The 24,096-nt window shown below is 31.0% G+C and overlaps 1 protein-coding gene across 1 annotated transcript; it reads right to left on the reverse strand.

The window, feature by feature from the left end:
• Window positions 1–5,275: 5,275 nt before the first annotated feature.
• Window positions 5,276–23,107, reverse strand: LOC134686979 (prolyl 3-hydroxylase OGFOD1-like). The gene is made up of 13 exons (XM_063546878.1): window positions 22,881–23,107; window positions 20,912–21,057; window positions 18,239–18,288; window positions 17,652–17,752; window positions 16,771–16,890; window positions 14,373–14,464; window positions 13,580–13,708; window positions 12,883–12,996; window positions 12,327–12,406; window positions 8,839–9,023; window positions 7,442–7,573; window positions 6,843–6,901; window positions 5,276–5,440 (listed from the first exon to the last, which is right to left on the reverse strand). Exons 1-13 carry the CDS (start codon window positions 23,050–23,052, stop codon window positions 5,294–5,296), a joined length of 1,527 nt encoding a protein of 508 aa, XP_063402948.1. The 5' UTR covers window positions 23,053–23,107; the 3' UTR covers window positions 5,276–5,293.
• Between the last annotated feature and the right edge of the window lie 989 nt (window positions 23,108–24,096).

Consider the following 24,096-nt stretch of genomic DNA (forward strand, 5'->3'; position numbering starts at 1 on the left):
TTTTGTGGAGCTCTGTATCATTCCTAAGGTTTTGTAGAGCATTGTATCATTCAGACTTGTATCACTGGTGGTCTGTCTACTAATCCTAAGGTTTTGTGGAGCATTGTATCATTCAGAATTGTATCACTGGTGGTCTGTCTACTAATCCTAAGGTTTTGTGGAGCTCTGTATCATTCCTAAGGTTTTGTGGAGCATTGTATCATTCAGACTTGTATCACTGGTGGTCTGTCTCACTAATCCTAAGGTTTTGTGGAGCTCTGTATCATTCCTAAGGTTTTGTGGAGCATTGTATCATTCAGACTTGTATCACTGGTGGTCTGTCTACTAATCCTAAGGTTTTGTGGAGCATTGTATCATTCAGACTTGTATCACTGGTGGTCTGTCTACTAATCCTGTTTTGTGGAGCATTGTATCATTCAGACTTGTATCACTGGTGGTTTGTCAACTAATCCTAAGGTTTTGTGGAGCATTGTATCATTCAGACTTGTATCACTGTTGGTCTGTCTACTAATCCTGTTTTGTGGAGCATTGTATCATTCAGACTTGTATCACTGGTGGTCTGTCTTACTAATCCTAAGGTTTTGTGGAGCTCTGTATCATTCTTAAGGTTTTGTGGAGCATTGTATCATTCAGACTTGTATCACTAGTGGTCTGTCTACTAATCCTGTTTTGTGGAGCATTGTATCATTCAGACTTGTATCACTAGTGGTCTGTCTACTAATCCTGTTTTGTAGAGCATTGTATCATTCAGACTTGTATCACTGGTGGTCTGTTAACTAATCCTAAGGTTTTGTGGAGCATTGTATCATTCAGAATTGTATCACTGGTGGTCTGTCTTACTAATCCTAAGGTTTTGTGGAGCATTGTATCATTCAGACTTGTATCACTATTGGTCTGTCTTCTTATCCTGTTTTGTGGAGCATTGTATCATTCAGACTTGTATCACTGGTGGTCTGTCTACTAATCCTAAGGTTTTGTGGAGCTCTGTATCATTCCTAAGGTTTTGTGGAGCATTGTATCACTCAGACTTGTATCACTAGTGGTCTGTCTACTAATCCTGTTTTGTGGAGCATTGTATCATTCAGACTTGTATCACTGGTGGTCTGTCTACTAATCCTAAGGTTTTGTGGAGCATTGTATCATTCAGACTTGTATCACTAGTGGTCTGTCTACTAATCCTGTTTTGTGGAGCATTGTATCATTCAGACTTGTATCACTGGTGGTCTGTCTACTAATCCTAAGGTTTTGTGGAGCTCTGTATCATTCCTAAGGTTTTGTGGAGCATTGTATCATTCAGACTTGTATCACTAGTGGTCTGTCTACTAATCCTGTTTTGTAGAGCATTGTATCATTCAGACTTGTATCACTGGTGGTCTGTCTACTAATCCTAAGGTTTTGTGGAGCTCTGTATCATTCCTAAGGATTTGTTGAGCATTGTATCATTCAGAATTGTATCACTGGTGGTCTGTCTTACTAATCCTAAGGTTTTGTGGAGCATTGTATCATTCAGACTTGTATCACTATTGGTCTGTCTACTAATCCTGTTTTGTGGAGCATTGTATCATTCAGACTTGTATCACTGGTGGTCTGTCTACTAATCCTGTTTTGTGGAGCATTGTATCATTCAGACTTGTATCACTGGTGGTCTGTCTACTAATCCTAAGGTTTTGTGGAGCTCTGTATCATTCCTAAGGTTTTGTGGAGCATTGTATCATTCAGAATTGTATCACTGGTGGTCTGTCTACTAATCCTAAGGTTTTGTGGAGCTCTGTATCATTCCTAAGGTTTTATGGAGCATTGCATCATTCAGACACTGGTGGTCTCTCTACTAATCCTAAGGTTTTATGGAGTATTGTATCATTCAGACTTGTATCACTGGTGGTCTGTCTACTAATCCCAACTAGGTCACTGTGTCTTACTTGCCATATATTCTGGTTGTTATGTAGAAAAATAAAATAAATATGACATACATATAATACATTACTGTCACCCATGGTTTTTTTTTATAAATCAGATTAGATACACTGCTCTATTAATGATGGAAGTTTGTGCCAAACTTGTATTATGGTTATTTAAAGTCTAGTCCCTGAGTTAATCATATAAATTGCAATAGAAACTATATGAAATCCAGATATGCCACTTTATTTTTGTTATCTATTTTTTCTTATATTGTTATTTAAACAGCTTATGCCTGCTAAGTCTACAAATTTTTGAAGTTGAAGTAAGGGGCCAAACCATGTTTTTTTCATGGTTAGTCAGTTAGCAGCCAACACATGTGATTTGGTTAAAGGGGGTCTCATTGGGGGGTTCCGATCCCGGATCCCGCTTACGGTTTTGTCAGATTCCCGTATCCCGCTTACACTATGTACGTAGCCAATTCTCATTTTTTTGTCATTTCCCGGGTCCCGCAAGACCTTATTTCCCGTTTTCACGACACAATAATTTGACTTTCACGTTTCACGCTTACGAAAAATCAGCAATCCCGTGTCACGCATAGACCCAATGAGACCCACGTTAAAGTCTGTTTAATACGGCAAAACTATTTTTTTCATGTAGTGGGTAAGTGGTTAAGTAATGTTGTATTTTTCATTTTATTGTGATGACTTTATACTAAAACTAGGAGTTAAAGTGGATTTGTACAGCAATAATCAATGAATCATTGGATTTTGGGGGAGAAATTTAAATTGAAGGTTTGCATGAGATGAACTGCATTGAGGACTATATCTACTGTATTTATTTAATTAGACAGTTCATGTTGCTAAAATTTAAATTTACAAATAGACATGATCTGATTCTAGGGAAAATTTTAATTACTTTACAAAAATTAAAGGACCAGTCCCCATGATTTTCATCATGTTTGATTTTGATTGATACATTTTGTAAAAATTTCTGCAAGTATTTTTCAAGGATGTATGTGCTATTCATATTAGAATTTTAAAGTTTAAAGAGATAGAGAACCAAACTTCAGAATTGTTGCAGTTGTATTATGATGTACTTTAAATACGTTTTTTTCTTATATGAATGTTTATCAGGGTAAATTGGATATTTTTGTTTTGCACTTGTTAACTTCATCTTGATGATGGTAGAGTTTTTAAATTGTTATTGTATTGTCTTGTCTGCTTTTTGTAATTTTTTAATGGTGATTTTAGATATAGTGATATTAGATATGGTAATTTTAAGATGTAAGTCTCACTTTGATTATGAGCTGTCCTTTTTGTGAAAATAGATATTTTTTTTAAACTAAAGAGTTTTATATTTATAATTGAAAGAATTATGAGAAAAAAAAGAGGTGTCATTTGTTTCAGGATTTGTAAGTTAATTATGATGTTGTTTTTTTTCACATTGGCTAAATTTTTATTAGTCAGTTGATATTTTATTAAAGGCATTTATTTTTATATGCAATGAAGCTTACCTTTTTCTAGTCAGAGTGTTGTATTTAAATATTTTTAAAGTCAAGATAGAATTTTGTAAATCAAAAAGCAGTTTACATTAGAAATTTTATATGTTATTACTTTTACATTTTGTTGTATTATGATTATTGTGAAAATAAATACATTCCTCTCTTAACTAATGTTTTACCTTGTTTCATGAAATGACCATAGACAATATTTTAAAGTTTTCCAGCCACTTTGCATTTGTTTATGATCTGACACTTGGAACATTTATATCTTCAACACTGACAAGAAAATGAAACTACAGAAATTTTTGAAGGAGTTGTTGACAGTCTTAATATCAGATCAACAATACTTCAACTGATTAAAAATTCTTAAGGGTTCCGCGGAACCCAGTGTCTCGCCTACTTATGCTGTTAATTGCAGGATCAACAAAAGAGGAATAAAATCAATAAAAATATTCCTCTTGATACTGTCTTATGATTCTAAGAAGCTTCTGTCCAAGTTTGGTAAAAATACAGTATGTTTTTAAAACTTTTTTAAAAAGTCCATTTATAAGTAAAATACAGATACTAGCTTTTGATCTTAAACAAGCTTCTGTCCAAGTTTGGAACAGGTCCAAAATAGTATAAGAAAGTTATTAAAATTTTAAAAACTTTAACCACAGAGTGAATGCGTTGTTTCCTGGCAGAAAAAGTCCATTTAAAAGTAAAATGCACAAAAAATGGATTTATTTGATAACAAAATTTACTTCTGGATACTATCTTATGATCATAAACAAGCTTCTGTCCAAGTTTTGTACAAACCCAGGATAGTTTAAGAAAGTTATTAAAATTTCAAAAACTTTAACCACAGAGTGTTTCCTGGCAGAAAAACTAAGTCCATTTTTAAGTAAAATATGGAAAAAATGGAATTTTATTTTTCCAAAATTTCCTTCTGGATACTATGTTATGATCATAAACAAGCTTCTGTCAAAGTTTTGTACAAACCCAGGATAGTTTAAGAAAGTTATTAAAATTTCAAAAACTTTAACCACAGAGTGAATGTAATGTTTCCTGGCAGAAAAACTAAGTCCATTTATAAGTAAAATACGGAAAAAATGGAATTTTATTTTTACAAAATTTACTTCTGGATACTATCTTATGATCATAAACAAGCTTCTGTCCAAGTCTGGTAGAAATCCAGTATAGTTTAAGAAAGTTATTAAATTTTCAAAAACTTTAACCACAGAGTGAATATTTGTTGACGCCGACGACGACGCCGACGACGACGCCGACGCCGACGGAATGTAGGATCGCTATGTCTCGCTTTTTCGACTAAAGTCGAAGGCTCGACAATAAAGGTATTTGCTGATATTTTATCTTTTTTGGAACTGCTGAACTATTACTGGTACATGGTAGATAAGACATGTATAACAAACAACCATTTGATTCACCAAACATAGGTGACATGTACCAGTAACCTCTAAAACTTAACCAAGAATGTCAAGGTCAGGTGACTCCTGTTCCACAGTCATAAATACCTTGTAAAGATTTTATATTCTTAATATAGTTGACATATAACTCAAGATTTTATGCAATAATTGAACCATGAAAATGAGGTTTATAATAATAGACATGGCAGACCAAAACTTGAGTCCATAAAGCAGCAATATTCATGGCACAGATTATCAAGCTCTTAGTGTTAGTGTTTCTTATTTGTTCAACACATTCTTTTTTTTCCCTGAGTTTGATGCCGACAAAAAGAGCATCATCTTATCTGCCATTGTTGTTAAGATTGCTTATGATGTAATTGTGAACAGGACAAAAGATCCATTATTTGCACCTGGCAGAAAAATGACTAGGCAAATCTGAAGTTAAGAAATATGCAAACTAAATTGTATGTGTATTTAAAAACAAAATTTATTCTCTATAAACTGACAAAATATCATAAAATCCTTTAGTTGGCATCTGTGTCACTTTATGATTTAGATATTTAACAAATTTGAGTGTCCCTTTGTCTCTGTAAACCAATGATAAACTATTCTCTGTTGGGTAAACTGACAGTAACTGAAACAAATAATAATTATAAGTTAGAAATTGCCCTTTTATATATCTGCCCTGTTAATATCCCTCAATTGATATCTCCCTTTGGCCTACAGCCCTCTGGTAGATATTAAGATCTTTCACAAAATGGTTCCATACTATTCAAAATTTAATTGATTTCTGAAGTGTTTTGTAGAAACATTTGTGCCCACAACATTCTTTTTAGGTGTATTCTGACATTTTGACAATTGGTATTCATTAAAAACTTGAATTACTGATCAACAAAATATATCCAAATATCCATATGATGGTAAACAACTCTGTAAAATTTTGTTGAATTCAGACTGATATTAAGGTGGTTCGGGCCTATTCGAAGTTTCTATCAGAAGTGCCGTACTTTTTGTTATTTTTTTCTATACAGAAAGTGAATCAAATTGGTCGAAAAAAAATAGGAGGTCACGGACCATTTAAGCTCAAAATTTTACTTTTTAAACAGGTATGTAAGAGGGACCATTTTTCAATGGAATGATAGGGAAAATAGAGGTGTTGACATATTTTTATCGGAATGTAAAAAAAACAACATTCTATGACACTTGGTCCAAAACTGTTATATAGAAATCTGAAATATAGCTTAAAAAACATAGGTCACCGATAAGGAAAGAAAAATATTTTGCCTTAATATCCAAATTTTGGCTGGAAAATGGTAAAAAATTAGTGAAATGTCATTTTTGAGAATACACATAATAATGAAATATTCTTTTAGTGACATAACTACAATGATTTTACATTTCTAATCAATCAAAATATCTAAAAGAATTATATCGAATTTACGACAAATACTTTTCCTGTGCATTGTAATTCATGCGTGAAATTATGTGCAATCGAATAGTCCCAAACAACCTTAAGAAGAAATGTTGCTTAATTTTTTAAAACTATCTGGAATCTGCCTCTAAGTTACATGTTTGTCTTCATGTCTCTAATTCAAGGGTTGCTATCTTACTGATGTATACACAATTACTCTACTTCTTCAGAGATAATAAATATTTTTCTATTTATGGTGTATAAAAAAGTTCTCCTATACCAATCTATAATATACAAATGTCCAAATGCAACAAGATAAAGTAATGGGGACATAACTCAGTCCCTAGTACAGCTTGGATTCTTCCATCTCTAATTAAAAACACCTATGTGTACAGGTAAATTGGCACTAATGAGTTCCGAATATTGGCACAATTGATACATTTGGAAAACAAAATTTGGGGCAAATGATACCCCTGAAAAACAGTAATTGGTGCAAAAGGACTGCTGCCTTAAAATTAACAACTTTTGCCATGACTTCTGGTGGCACTTAAAAATTAATCAAAGTTGTCAGCAGTGCAGCTAGTTTAACAATGAAATCTTTTTCAATATTTAATTAGTTCTTTACCTCTTCATCTTCTCCTTTAGCTATATATGAGGTGAATCCTCCATATTCCTCACTCCAACCTACAAAATATATCTCAACATTTATAAAACTAAGCAATATTATAAGTAAGATTGTCAGCAAAAAATGTCAGTACTTCTTTTCGTCACTACAATTGATTCCTGCGTTAAGACAGTTAAACATATACATTGTAGATCAGGATGATAGAATATGCACCTAAAATAATTATTTTATTCATATATAATTGAAATTAATATTTACCACTTGGCTCAAGGATGTTAAAAATTTATAAAATAAAATAGTAGTCATGAAGCTTTTGATTTTTCCAGGATTTTGGAACAGGCTTGTTTATACATATTCTACCTTATCATCAACTTGACACTATTACTGTAATTTCAGAAATTATTGCAATGTTTTTATTATTGCGAAAAATGCAACAGAGTTATAATCGCAATAATTTGAACTCGCATTTATTCATTTTTTATATGAATAAAATTGGATTTTTAACAATATCGCAAAAATCAAAATCGCATTTCAGTCTACAAAAATCACAACAATAAATGCATGCAATAATTTCTGAATTTACAGTTTAGACCACATACCTTCACAACATATATGTAATAAAGAATCTAATTCAAATTCTGATGTTGTACAATCTGTATCACGGATCAATGTATAGTTCCCATGGTTCCATTTTCTAACCTCACTATGGCAGCATGGTATTTTTTCTTCACCTGTAATCAATGCAGATGAAAAATTTACTCACAATTATCTAAGGGTTGTTCCTTAAGGAAGCACAATACAAAGATTTGTTTACTTCCAATCACTAACCTTTGAAATGCTGTGACTTTCTTATGAATGCATAGAAAATAATAAAAGAGGTATATATAGATAGATAAAAGATTAATCTTTTAAATGAATGCAATTTTTTATTATGCAATCATAATGTAATCAATTATTATGTAATTAGCGGCAAAATCTGGGTAAGTTCACTCGAATGAATTTAGCTCTATCATCTCTTTAACTATACAGAAAATTTTAACGAAATCTTAATCAACACATCATGAGCTTCAAAAGGGTGTCTCAGATTGTTTCTATGGTGTTCCATTCTCTCATAAATCTCTAATTAGTTTAAACATCCTAACCACATAAGAGAAGATAATGTTTAATTCGGTGTAAAATTTGTTCTATACGTTCTATCTGAAATCTGAGACACCCTTTTGTAGATAATGGCCATAGAAACAAAATATAATAAAATCAACCCTCTAGGGATACCTATGAAGAAGCTAATTTCATTTGAAAGTGGAAATTTTGTGAAAAATATTTTAGACACATTTAACAATATAATTGGTTACATAATTGTTGCATAACTACTAACATTGCATTAATTTGAAAGAGTGATCTGTTAGCTATCCAAAACTACCACTTTTATAAATTTTCTAGCATTATTAAGAAAGTTACAGCATTTTAAAACTTGGGAGTTGGAGTTATAAAATCTTTGTATTGTGCTACCTTAAATGGAATAATTTGGTGTTGGTTGTATTTCAGCACTCCGTGATATGCATAAAATTTTAATTGATTTTCTCCTATTATTGTTCAGATTCTCTTGGAAAATAATCCCCTTCCAACAAATTTTTTAAGTCAAACTATACTTCAAATTTAACAAAAATGTTGAATATATTTTATATACACGACTGGCTAAGTTTTACTTAAATTCCTTTTTTTTCATCCCAATCTCCAGAAATGTACTGCTAATGAAAATTTGTGACAGAAATGGGAATTATTGAAGGACAACAGACAGGAATTAAACAGGAGTTAACATGAATGAGACAGCATCTCACTAACACAATTTAACCAACATAAATATTTTTAAGAAAGCCAAACATTGCTTTTATATAAACCAGCTATAGGTTAATATCTATAGAGACATAATTTTGTTTACACTTTCTATCAAAGACATAAAGATTATTAACCTCTTTCTATACTAAATTTTCTTTACCATTATTTTGATTATTCTCAGCATTGTCTGACGTTTCACCCTCTGAATCGGAACAAGGGGCCAGTTCGTGTAACTTTAATCCAGTAATGTTTGACAAAACTAAAAAGAATGCATCTGACTGAAGAAAATCTATACAGTTCTTTAATATTTCTGGTGCAGAGTCCATGTCTAATGCTGAGTATTTTCTACAAATATAGTAAGTAAGTATGTAAGTAAACTATAAAAAGAAATTAAAATAAAATGTTTTTCTTGTGAAACACATTTTGGCAGAATGATTTTAACAAACATTTTCACAAGAAACATGTCTATCAATAAATTTCTGCAGCAGTCCCTAAAGTGTTGTTGTTATAAGACTCTCTTCATTTGATGTTTTTTATCATAACGACCCTGCATTGCCGAGGTGTCCACTTTATGGACTCTACCTTACTACAGATTCACCAGGCATTGGTTCACTTTCGTTTGTAATTGAATTATAGCGAACCCTATTGAACCTTTCTATAGATTCACCTGCAAGTTACCTGTCCATTTAAACTTTTGGCAGTTCTATTGTCCCATCTAACAAATACAACAGGTATTGTTCTCTGTATAGTTTATTCACTCAGACCTTTAAATTTCTTCTAAGAGAAATATATCACTCATTGATTAATCTACCTCAGTAGAAAATTTATCTGCTTAATTGATAGAAATTACATGTTTCACATAAAAAAAAATGCCTGTGATTTCGTGTTTATTAAACATTTATAATATTTTTTTCAACATGTTCAAAATAAATAATAACTTAATCATAAACAGTTTGTTTTTAAAAATAAAAAGTATTGTTCGTATGAAAATTTGCATTTTTTAGTTTTTGTTTAGTTATAATATACTTTTAAGAAGGCCTTAACCCTTTAACATTCAAGGATTTTTTACCTTTTCTTCCCGAATAAAGGATATCTGTTTTCAATCAATTGCACATTTCGATAAAAAGCTCACTCAAAGGACAAGTTAGACTCATCTGATAGATAATTGACCAAGGTTTCAGGAAAACTTGATTTAAGGAAAATAATTTCTTACGTTGGTCACGTGATATCCCTCAAAAGTCACGTGACATGCTAAATTAAAGTGACAAAAATGTACAATTCAAGCGGAAAAGCGGTTTTACAGACATTTAGTGACAAAAATAGAACATAGTTTTAGTGTTAAATTAATGCATGAAGACTTTCGGAAACGTTATCGGTGAAAAATTTATACAGAAAGATGCAAAACTTGTCTGATTGGTAGAAATATCAAGACTCGAAACACCGAAAAATAGTGGATTTTTTGAGAATTTTTGTCATAGTCAAATAAATGGCCCAAGTTTATGTTAAAGATGTACTATTCATAACTGCTTACAGAATAAGTCTTTAGGAAAGAATTTTGAGTAAATTTTGAATGAAAATCTGGTATTTTTGAGTGCCCAGGCTAAGAATGTAACAAAAATAGAGAGAGGGGAGCAAAAAGGGGGGGGGCGGATTTTTTCTTTTAGATGTAAATCATGTATTTCAGTTGTCTTAATTGAAATTGAAAGTAAAGTTAAGTTAAGTTAGATTTAATATAGGAATTTATTTTTTCATCCTCCGGCAGTGAGGTTTGAACACGCGATCATCCGGGTGTAAGACTGTGCATCTTTCCACTGAGCCACAGAAACCATTGGGAAACTTATGAAATTTAAGCATATAAGTCACCTTCTCTGTTAGACTAGAAATTAATTTTGAGAGAACATAATCAAACTTCGTTTTCTAAAGAAGCTATTTTTTGAAAATTATTATTTTTTGAAGCAAATTTGTAAGAAAGTTATTCAGAAATGTTCGTTTTTTCGTCTATATGTCACTATTTCTATACCTTAGCGATACGATATCCAACACCCTCATAACCAGACACTAAAGAAACAAAGATTTGTTATTGCTATTCCGACTTGGCTAACAATTTTTAACACATTTTAGATGTTCTCATCTCTTTTGCTATAAAAACTGACAAAAGAAAACATGAAATTTCCTTGTAATTTGAGTTTGTTTCAGTGTTGATACTCTATGAATCAGATTTTTTGTATGCGTATGAGTTTTACTTACAGTTTTGATAGTATTCTTGTAAATGATCACGGCACAGTTATCAAAATTGTCATTTTAAAACAAAGAACAGCAACAATTTGTCTTGTGACATTTTGTGAAAATATTCTATTTAAAAATAGAAATAAAACAGTTTTCCTCCAAAAAAATCTTGTCAATATAGGGCAAATTGGCATAATGCATTGCATTTTGTTGGTTTCAGACACCAAAAATCAAGTTGGTGGTATACTGATCTTCAATTTGAGCCCCCAACCACATATGTACGTCAAAAATTGTCAACGATACAAAACTTCATGCAAACTACTCCGCCACAAATTTTGCTTAACGGTCAAATTGACCGGTAGGAACGTTAAAGGGTTAATATGTAAACATCAACATTTTTAGGGTTTTTTTATCAATTTTTTTTTGGAAATAGGAATAATGTTAATTTTTTTTAGGAATCAACTTTTATTAATGTTTGAATCAGTGTTTACATTCAACAGATTGAAAATATAATACATTCAAACTCATATACAGTTTTTTATAAATAGTACACATGTTATTTTCATCTAATTTAGCAGATAAATTTTTTACTCAGGTAAATTAATCAATGAGTGATATATTTCTCTTAGAAGAAATTTAAAGGTCCTGGTGAATAAACTATACAGAGAACAATACCTCTTGTATTTGTTAGATGGGACAATAGAACTGCCAAAAGTTTAAATGGACAGGTAACTTGCAGGTGAATCTATAGAAAGGTTCAATAGGGTTCGCTATAATAGATTAGTTTGGATATGATTACATCATGTTTTCTAAACATTTCACTACCAGTATTCAATAAAGATAAGTTTCTTTTCAAAACCTGTCCCAAAACACATCATTTGAGGAGCTAAAGTAATTTTTTTCATTCAATGTGAAAAGACATGAAAAGTATGACCTACCTGTATTGAATGTATTTGATAGAGTTAAGTTATAAAGTTGTAAATTCAAATTAAGTCAATTACACCATAAAATCCAAAAAACTTATAAGTTGAAAATGGATGTCAAAATAAAATATTTAGGATTAAGACTTCCAAAATCTGCATCTATTCCCTTCCCTATCTGTTACACATTAACCAACAAACAACTATCTGAACACTGATGAATCAAATTGGGTTTTTATTTACATACTAAATACCCTACTGTGGATTCATTTATTTCGGTGGCCCACCGTGGGTACCAATTTTTCGTGGTTTGAGGAAAACTTGCATATTTGCGGATATTTAATTTCGTGGTTCTGGCAAAGTCTACCTACATTTCTCTAAAAAGTTTGTAATTCGTTGAATATCAAAATTTGTGGTTCAATTGTAATCACGAAAGGAGGGAAAATTGGTATCAAATGATTAATAATGAATCCACAGTATATCATTTCCCTGAAAATGCTACCTTTTGTTAGCAGGACCTTTCTCTTTCCATTCTAAGTTTGTCTCTTGAATTGCTGTTTTTAATTCTTCATATTTTTCTGGCTGAAATCAACAAATTTGGTAATTTCATCCTTACCATTTTATATTATAAATATATTTATAAGGGATAGAAATGTGTAGCAATGAATGTTTAAACACTAATAGCTATCTTCAACTTCAAATAGGAAATAAAATGTGTAGCTAGCTTGCATTATATCAAGGGATGAATAAAGCTGAGAGGCATTAACATACTTAATGAAACCACATTCCTTTTTCAAAGACATCAACTTGTTTTGATAAACTAGCTTTAACTGAACTATTCATCACATGATGTATATTCATTAGATCGGTTAACAGTATATGTGTAAATTGTTTTATGAATTCCACAGAGGACCGTGTATCATGAGTTTATATCATCAATAAAAAATATTTTCAATTGCTTTGATATTGGAATCAACATTTTTTTTACATTGAAATTGGTACCCACTTAAAATTAACATACAATGGACAAATGAACAAAAACAAAATAACTTGTATACCAGTAGGAAGTCTGTAAGTTCAATTTCTGAGTCATCTTCAAACTTTTCCTGTATTTCTGACTGTGTAACTGGGTCCAAATAAGAAGGATTTATCCAATCATAAAATGTATCTTCCTGGTTTAAAAAAAGACAACAAATATCAACTACATTTCTCAGCTATATTAACAATTATTTCAGTAAGGATTGATGTATTACAAATTTTAAATCATTTTTAAATCATTTAAAGCTAAACAAATCTATGAATTGTGACTTGGTTTTGGTCTTTTGCAAGATACACTTCATTAAAAGTTATGATAGGGTTTGCTGGTGTCTTGACTTGGTGTCATTGAACTCCTTTTCCTCCAAAAACAATAGTATCTCTCTTCAGTCCTTTTCAAAAAATCATATAATGCAATCCTTTAACCACCATGTGACATATAGTCTCTTAGTAAATTACCAATTGCTTCTAATATTTTCAGTACATATTTATTATTAGAAAGGACATTGATGAACTATTAGTAGTTTTGTGTTGATATACATCTTTCTTTATTTCTCTATCTGTATCTGTCTTTCTACTTTTTAAGTGAATTGAAATAAGAAGATGTGGTATGCATGTCAATGAGACAACTCTACATCCAAGTCACAATGTTTATATACTCTGCAGTGAGAGGTAAAACCCTTTGTACTTTTGTATGATATCGTATTTGATTAAATTTACATCAACAGGTCTTGACGGTTGTAATGTGACAGGAGATTCAACGTGAGGTTCGGGTCTTTTAACAGGTGGTCCATGGAACCAACCACTTATGGACAGTCTTGTCTTGTCTTCTGTTAATACTTCAGCAACCTAAATAATAAAACTTTACAAATATGGTAATATGTTATTTCTTTCTTTTTTTGAATGCCTTAATTTTTTTTAGAAGTACAGGGAAATTTAAATAAATTTCATAATTCCCAGAATATCATAAACATCTTCTATGGTATATTTTACTGTCTTTAATATTTTTTTTAGATATTTATTATTTTATGTCTTCTATCTGTGACCATGTCCTATGTATTTTTTTATTATTACACTGAATATCGTAGTTGTAGTAGCACTAAGATTCTCTCATATTAGAATGAAGGAATGTCAAAGTTTCACTAAATTTTCCATGGCGACCATAGTAAAATCAAGAGTCTCTTATGATAGACTGAAGGAATGTCATGATTGTTCATTGTATTGACTTTACTTACTTTACTGATATAAAAAGGAAACAGGCAAATTTGTCATTGCAACATTCATTAAAATATGAATACAAGAAATTTGGGGTATACATAAAATGATCAACAACTGATTTCATGAGCAATAACTTTGCAGCATTAAACTTTGATATCTGGATGTCATGCGAAACATCTTTGTTTGACGACAAACATAATTTTGAGCAGTATCTGATGTAGTCTTTTTGAAGAAAAAAAGATCTGTTACCTCATTCAAGACATATTGAAATAAGTTGCATTGTAATAAGACCAACCTGATGGTAAGATACAGCATTAACTTCAAAGAAGGCAAAATTATTTCTGGCAGGTAAAATTGACTTTACTGTTGTATCTGGCTGACCATTTTCTATCAAAGAAAAAAGATGATGTGTGTTTAATTTAAACTTAAAGGGGCACTAGCTGTCAAATTCATGTTCACCAGTTTGACTCAAATGCTCATATTTAATATATAACAATGTAAAACATTTATCCAAAACCTGTATAAGAATGTTTTTTTGTTGATGGAATCAGTCAATCAAATGATTTACCTTTGTTTCACTTTCAAATTACAATGTTGACATTCTTTTACTTTAAATAATTTAACAAATACAATTCATGTGTTATCCATCTCTACCTAAGGCGTTAAATTGAAGTTCACATGAAAACAGATTCAACAAGGTGGAATTATTCACTTGCAAGTGAATAATTCATCATCGTTGTTTCTGAGTTTATTTTGACAAAATTGAACTATTCTAACAAATAATAATGACGAAAAAGTCTAAAAAAGTCTGAAGCCAATAATACATCAAAAATATTTTAGCATTTTCAAACTGCATCAACCAACAACCCAAGATATAAATTAATTGATGATAGGGCTTCACCAATTTAATTTCTTGTTCAACGGATTTTTGGGACTCCAAAATTTGAGGCGAGAAAGCGATTTGAAAATTTTAATAAAAAAATATTTAATTTGCAAGTTTTTGAGGCGAAGCTTGAAAAGATAAGGGGAGTGCTTATTCTTTATTTTTTTTTTTGTAAACATAAAATAGTAGGTTTTGACAATGTTAAAACTCGATTTATCATTTGTTCTTTGACATTTCTTTAATTTCTGAAGTATTTTTTCCCTGTTCACCAAGAAATAATAAAAATCTGGTCTATGTATGTGTGACTGACAATGAGACAATTCTCCATCCAAGTCATCATCAGTTTGGGAGCAACCCCTTAATGTTATATCCCTTTACATGTTTTATGAGGGATCAAAATAAGTTATAATATATTTGTATGTATAAAAGGGCTCATATTTTCTCAAGAACTATATATCTATCTGCTATCAAATAGTCAAAACATGTCCAAGAATTTTTGTAATATTCCTGTACTTTAACGATGTTAACATTTTAGCAGTTTAATATTATTCAAAATAAGTGGACCCCTCTTTTAGAAAAAGTTGTTTAAAATATGATGTAACTCTCCTCTTTTTGAGTACAAAATTCTAACTTTTCAAAGGTTTTGTATAGAAGAACTATACAAATCCTTGGTATTTCTATTTTCTTTTCTACATCAGTAAAATGACCCCTTGTCTGAGGGAGGGTTGTTTTCAAGCTGATAATAACAAACACAGGTCAAAGTATGGCCTTTTACACAGGGCTTTGATACAGACCAAACAGCAAGCTAAAAAGGACCCCACAATTATTAGCGTACACAATTCAAACAGGAAAACCAACGATCTAATTTATATACCCGAAAGGGAAAATACCAATGAACAACATCAACAAACAATAACTGCTGAACGACAGGCCCTGAATCAATTAGGACAGGTGCATAAACATGCAGTGGCTATGGATAGTTTTGTTTCACCAGCATACAATATAATTGCAGTTGAAGGCAAATCCTTCAGAAGTTCCTTGTACTTTATTCAAACAACGAACATTTTTTGATAGGGAATGTGAGTAAGGGGTAAAGAAACCAATTTTTTTGTTCTTTACAGGTATTTCCGTTGTTATAAATTTATATCGGAGCACTCCCACTTTGGATAAATAGGTTGCATGCTAAAACAAATATTCTCATAGATATTGACACAGTGTGGTGGGGTGCTTTTATGTTTAAAATCGTTATATACATGTTAGACAGTGATTTTAAAAACAAATGTTGATATCTTTTTATAATATTAACAAAAAAAGGGTGTGGGAAATGGACATGATTACATTTCCGTTATCTGGAAGCGGGAATATAATAATAAAAAAAAAATCTGTTTTGAAAAAAATAGGTGCGGGCGGGTTCGTCGAAAACAAGGAATCAAATTGTTGTGGCCTAGGTTGAATAATTTTCATGCCTACTACCTTTATCCCTTCATTAATGAACCCATTATCATAAAAGTAAAACATACAACGAAAAACTATTAACAAAAAGACTACATTTAATCTATAACAAAATAGGAAGAGATTGCACATTATCTGAAATTAATTAGGTTATTTTTTTGTTGAAGAAATACAGACAATCTGATGTTCAAACCTAACCATGTTCAATAAATTTGAAACCAAAATAAAGACAGGAATAAGGACTTACAAGATACGTTTTCAAATCATATCAATACAGTAAGTGCATCTGTATTAGCATCTGTCAATGTAATGCTATTAACTTCTACAGTAACAAGCGAAATAACTATTTACCAATTACCATTAACATTAAATAGATCCAACGCTCCCCCATCTTCTTTTGTCCACTTTTCTGGTACTAAGTAATAAATAAAGGCTATCCTTCTATCATCCAATTCATCATCATGACACAGCAATGTATCTGGAAAATAATACATCAATCAATAAATGTGAGGTTTAGAGCAGTCAACTGTTTTTCACTAGATATGAAGGTGGTACCTAACACTACAGGGAGATAACTCTGTAAAATCAGCTAAACATTTAAATCATGTTTTATTGTTAAGGAAATATTAAGTATTTCAATGCTCAAAATTAGTGTTTGTCTAACTTCTAAAATCCAATGCAATTTTTCTGTGAAAAAGATTGGTTCAAGTTTATCAAATTTTTATATTTTTTTCAAAGGGTCAAATTAATATTTTCTAAAAAAATAATGGAAAATTAAACAAGCCAAGTTATTCTTGTCAAACTGTTTGGTACCACCATTCACATTTTTTTTTAATAATAATATGTTGTACATTGTCAACAAAACTTAACAATGTATTTCTTCTTAAAAATGTAAATAAAATAATCAGATACTGGTTAAATGGAATTTCATAATTGGTTGATTAATTGATGGACAACAATATCCTGCAGAAATGTATATGTATTTTCAGTACAATAACATAAAAATGTTATAAGTTTATATCCTACTTAGTACTAGAAAAGATGCTAGTTCACATGGTAAGAGAATGTTAACCTACATAATCTGACTATGAGTTGACCAGTTTGTTTTTAACTTTTAAAAGTGGCTTGTTTTGTGGAGAAAATATATTTCTTTTTTTTATTTTGTTTGGCTTAACCAGGTAAGGGATCAAACTTATAGAAGCTTTCAGTTATTACATACATCAAAGACATAACCATTACCTGTGTACTGATATTTGGCACAAGATAAGTCAACAGTATCTATTAGTTCTATACCAGTAACATCTGTTATCCATTCTTTTAAATCTTTATATATCAGAGACCTTTTTAAGAAAAAATGTAAAACATGGATCTATTTGTACAAAAATGTAGAATGTTTTCATTCAATATCAATTACAAATGTCAAAAAAGTTGCAACAAAATTGCTTATTTCAAACATGAAAAAGGAATTTCTTTTAAAACTTTATTCAAATTCAGATACAAAACCTAATCTTGAAAAATAATTATTCTTTACAATAGACAATATGTCACATAAGTTCTTTCAGATTTATATTTTGTCAGCTAGTATGCACTTAAATAGAAATAGAAGGAGAATCTGATGTGGGTTATACTGCTACGGAACAGCAGTCAAATTATTATTTTTCAATCTGTCTATTTTAAATGATTATTAATTTTGATTTTTGTCCGTAGAGCAGACTATAAAGTATCATTGGAACATAATAACATTTTGAATATTTATATACAATGCAAAGAACTAATAAATTTTATTAAAACAGTCTTTCAAACAAAAAGAAAATTATCAATATTACCTAAGAGCATTTATACATGGATGATCAACAACTTTCAAATCTTCTATACTCTGTAAAAGAAATCATGCAAAATAAGTATCTAATTAAATATATGTGATTAAGGCAAATATTTAACTAGAAAGCATTAAACTACATTGTTGGAGTCTTACGTATAATGTGTGGTACTGAAAATAGTCTTTCCATAGATATAAAGATTTGGTTTTAAATCTGGTTGTACCTGGAGGAAAAAAAATCAAATGGGGGAGCACACCCTCATTTTTATTGAGATGTTTTTGACTGAGCCCAGAAATTTAGAAACAATACTTGTAAAGTTATTGATCATTTAAATAAACTTATTCTAAAAGATTACCAATTCAACACTGTAATTAGATCATTGCATATTGTTTTTATTGGTATAAATATGGATTTTGTAATCAGTAAACTAAACGAAAACCAATTATTATTGTTATATACATATACACATTCATTGATCTACAATCAGTCGATACCTGTATCTTGGCATGGTACAAGGTCATATTTTTCTCTGACTATTTATGACTTCTTTACACTAAATCCATTGGATGTTGGATGAGTACTGATTGATAATTGAGTCTTAGATGCATGTTTTTTTTTTATTAGTTGTTAGTGGCTTCGAACTAGCTGCTAGTTGCTGTGAGTACACTTAGATCTGAATTTAGTGACTATTTGTTGTGTTGTGTTTTTGTTAGATGTATTTTATTTTTATCCATCTGATGAGTTGAGCCTTTTTCAATTGATTTTTATAGTTCATTCTTTTGTTGTATTGTTACACCACTGCCCAGGTCAGGGGAGGGTTGGGATCCGCCAAAATGTTTAACCCTGCCACATTCTGTGCCTGTCCCAAGTCAGGAGCCTTTAATTCAATGATTTCTTGTTTGAATTGTTTTACATTTGTCATTTCAAGGCCTTTTATAACTGACTATGCCTTATGGGCTTTGCTCATTGTTGAAGGTGTACAGTGAACTATGGTTGTTAATTTCTGTGTCATTTGGTTTCTTTTGGAGAGTTGTCTCATTGGCAATCATACCACATCTTCTTTCTTATATTTTGTTTGTTTTCGGTATTTGTTTTGATGTTTTTTGAATGAACAGATTTATTTTCAATGTGCATCCTATTCACAAGTAAGTCCATTTTTTTAATGTCATGTTCATTCTGAACACAAGAAATCTGTTAGGCAAGAATAGGGAATATCAATTAGAAATAAATTACTGTATTACTGAGTATTGTGGGAGCAATTTGAACCAAACATTGAAAAAAAGGTAAGGTTTGTAGGTTGTTAACTCGAATAATTCAAGCCCTTTCCATGTCCGATTTTCTCCCACACGAGGGCTTGAAGTCCTTATGATCATTGGCCGCGTTGCCTGCTCTCTGTAAGAGAGAGCCAATCGGCGGCGATCAGGATAATGAGTCTGCGCAACATTCTTGTAATTGTTTCACCAAACACGTGTGTTCAATTAACACAAATCCGATAATAATTAATTAACATCAATTAACATCAATTAACATCAATTAACATCAATTAACATCATTTAACATCAATTAACATCAGAAACTCCACCTTTCTTAGCTGCCAATTTAAATAAAAATTCCCATATATATTGCATAGCGGTGTGAATATTCCGGTTGACGGTCTTGATCGAGGAAGACGTTCAGGCGTTAATTTAGCCTTCGTAGATCAGCGGAATATAACGACTGAATTATTCGGGTTAGTAGGTTGTAAAAACTAAGTACTTGTGTTACTTCCCCTAGTATTAGCTACAATATACTGTGAAAGTACTTTAATTCGTGGGTATCAATTTTCGTGGTTTGAGCAATATTTAAATGTTCCTGGGTTTTTAAATTCATGGATTTTGGTTTTCTTAAAAAATAATAATATAAAACATTAAAGCCTTTAGACACAAAGGTTGCAAATAGTCTTGATTGAAGAAAATTGCAAAGTAAACATTAACCAGTGTAAATCGTAGTGACAACACTAATTAGCCCACAATAAAGTGATCAACAGATTAAAGACCATCAATGGTGTTAACTAGGCCATAAACATGTCACCTAAAGAAAACAGTAACATAAATTAATGCTATAAACGTAAATTGTCAAATAATTCTTATCAAAATCAAGCCCAGCATGAAATTATTATTTCCCATGTGTACGAGAACTATGATGATATAAAATGAACACTTTATCATACTAGCATATCAATACCGGAAATCAAAAATATTTTTTACGAAACTTAAAAGATCAAAAGTTGAACAGTTTATGCTGTTACAGATTAAAAATGTGAAATAGGTATAATTGTTTACTTTTTAAATTGTTATTTGGATGGAGAGTTGTCTCATTGGCACTCACACCACATCTTCCTATATCTATAATCTTGGATGCAGGTGTAGTTCTGTGACTGCTATAAGTGTATTCTCAGAATTGGCGTTATCTAAAACATTATCTTGATTATATCAGTAGTCAAGCCTACATGGGGATCTTTCCATGTCTTGATTTGGACAATGGTTGTTTTATTTCGTTGGACACTTTAATTCGTGGTTAAAGTCATCCACGAAAACCACGAAAATTGGTACCCCACGAATAAAAGTACTTTCACAGTAGTGGATCTTGTATATTTCTACTGTTCAGTATCTGCGTAAACTTATTGCCCTAGTAAGTTACCTGGTAAAACTTGTATAAATCATTGTTCTTTTCTGTAAATGTTAACTCTGATAATTCTTCTTGTAGCTGTTGTAAAAAATCTACATTTTGTACAAAATTGTTTATAACTGCATGGAAGAAGGGTTGGTAGGAAAAGTTTATACAACCTGAAATTGTTAATAAGTTGAATTTGAAAAATGAACAATTTATATACAGAAAGTGGACAAACAATATTATATAGAAAATGAAGTATTGATGTATTTTCCCAATTTTTTTTAGAAGTTGTTAGCTGTTATCATGGAAACTAGGTATATATACATGATACATGTGAATTTATGATTTTTTTTCTCTATATATATGTAAAAGTCTAATTTTCTGCTTCATCAAATATAACTAAGTCATCTGAGTCATAGGGTTCTTTATTCATCAATTGTACATCACATGCATTCATCTTACAATTACACACACTAACCCAATTTGTGGAACTGAGTTTGTACAATATATAACATCAACAGCTACACTATTTAACTTCTATTCTAGTGTCCTCATACAGATCAATATATCATGGATCTATGGTCAATACATAATATCATTATCAAAATATGCTTTATTTGTGGTTCCTGACTGAATATAAATGTATCCAAGATCACTGAATGATTCAATCCTTCTATGAAAAGTAACTACAAAGACTGGATACTAAATAATTAAACTATTTAAACTTTTGTAAACAAAGAACAAAATTGACCAGCCATTTAATTTGAATTCCCTCTGTATAATATATCACAAGACCACCAATGACCAATAAAATAAGACCTAATCACAAGTAGATTGCAAACGAATCACCTACTTCAATAAATCATCTGCAAGAGATATTTAGAATTAGTACATATAATATAATCAATGCATCCAGGGTAAATGGCAGAAAATCCACTCTACCACATATATTTTAGAATACATACAAGATTTTAGGATTGTTTCAGTAAATGTCAAGAGTTTCCAAAACACTGTACATGTATATATAATATTGTCTATGTACAGTCTGCAGGGTTAGCCACTAGTCTGATGCCCCAGACTAGTAAAATTATACTTTGACTGGCATGACTGGTAAATGTTTTTAAACAATTATATGTGTATCAAATGATGTTATTTTTGCTGTTTACTTATTTAACTACTAGTACATCAGTATTTTTTTTATTCTTTTATGTAGACTGCACATTTTCATATTACTTTTCAAAAGTAAATATCAAATTTCCCTATTCACAAAGAACCTATAAATTAACAACTTCACTAATGTATAGCTGGTACTGACAATTAGTCATTTCTATAGGAATATAATCTAAGTTTCTGGTTTGAATAAAGATATTTTAATCAGAGCCAGCAAAATAGCCACTGCCTATCAAATAAAATACAATATTTGATATCACTGTAAATTGACATCTGATATGGATAATGACAATAAAAATTGAAAATGAAGATAGTTCTGAACCTATTTTTAATTATTAAAAAAACCACCTGATATCACTTTAACAGGTTGGGCACAACCCACCAAATTGGGAACTATTCCCCAAATGAGTAACAACCCCTCATTTGAGTAATCATTTCATAGTGCTAAAAACAATATTTTCTAAAAATGGGTCTTTTTAGTTAAAATGGCACCACTTTATAGAAAATGGAACAACTTCTTCCAAAGAACTATATTTTTATTATGGATTTTGAAAAAGTTAGAAGCCTTGAAAATAGTCAAATTTTCTGATTTTTCATAGCCTTGTATCTTCTCAGTAAATCAAGATAGGGATAATCATCGTTCAGAAAATATGCTGCATTTTTCATGAATATGTGCCATTTTACGAAAAAAGACTCAGTTTAGAAAAAATAGTTTTTTAGCACTACCAAATGATTACTCAAATGAGGGATTGTTACTCATTTGAGTAACAGTTCCCCATTTGGTGGGTTGTGCCCAACCTGTTTAATTTGTTAATAGGTAAGATACCTTTACAAGTTTCTGTTTTGTCAGAGAAACTTTCCTTGACCAATTTTGTAATATTGCAACTTTTCATGTCATCATTTAAAACGGGTGGTTTGAAATTAGAATGTTTATGATCTTTTGGTCTTTTTTCGTCATTTCTTTTGTTACTGTTCTGTGCAGAACGTTTCTTGGGCATTGTTTACAATTTGACTGTTTCACGTGTTCATAACAGGAAACGTGCTGAATAACGACACTTTAAGTAAAGGTAAAGTGTACATTTCAAGTTTACAGCTGGTAACCAGCCAGTTCCTAATCGAACGCACCCAATAACTTAATATTCATGCATTCTTGTTTTAAAAAGTGTTTTTAATAGGCAGTGGATAGGAATGTTTACAGACGAGTAGAAGCCTTAAACAGTACTTTTCTCGTTCTCCGAGATTTCCTTTGATTAAAATCAACATTAGGTTATACATTCTTCTCAGTCTTACATTTTATAATGATGTTTTTTTTCTTCAGATCTATATCATGGCAGTCGATTTTAAACACTTCACTATTCAAATGATCCTGCTTAAATTATTAACTCTCCTGCTTTCTGATCTGCTACGTTGGGTTTTTTAGGGCAAGAGAAGGGGTTGAGCATAATTCGCTCCTCGGACACAGGGCAGGAACATATTTGTTTTGACATACCTATTTACTGTTCGGACTTCCTAGCAAAGAAAATAACACATGTTGACATGTTAACCTGCTACATTCACTATATTTGATACAAATAAAGACTCAACTGAGTAACTACCCAAATATGTATTCAGGGAACGCGGACATCAAAGAGAGCACCTAGCAACAATTATACTAAAACGCGGGCCTCGAAGAGAGCACCAAGCAATAACTGTACCGGTAAAGCGTCTTAGATCAACCTTTTTCAAATTGTCTAAGCTATTTTTGAAAGATTAAAGGATTAAATGGAATAAATAATAAAGATATCAGAAAATACACATAAGTAATAGCCTATTATAACATTCATAAACTGTAAGTAAATTCGTAAAATACATAAGGTAGATACTTTTCAGTTTTAATTTTATTGGTATGTATCATTACTTTTGTGTGTGTTTGTCTGTGATTGTAGTGGGATATTTGCACCGTTGCGGGTATGTATAGTCTGGTCAGACAGTGTTTATAGAATCATTTTCAAAATGTTGCCATTGATAACATAGAAATTACCACTTTAAAAATGAACAAAAAG

The sequence above is a fragment of the Mytilus trossulus genome, chromosome 1 (genome assembly GCF_036588685.1).
Source record: "Mytilus trossulus isolate FHL-02 chromosome 1, PNRI_Mtr1.1.1.hap1, whole genome shotgun sequence".
Classification (NCBI taxonomy): Eukaryota; Metazoa; Mollusca; class Bivalvia; order Mytilida; family Mytilidae; genus Mytilus; species Mytilus trossulus.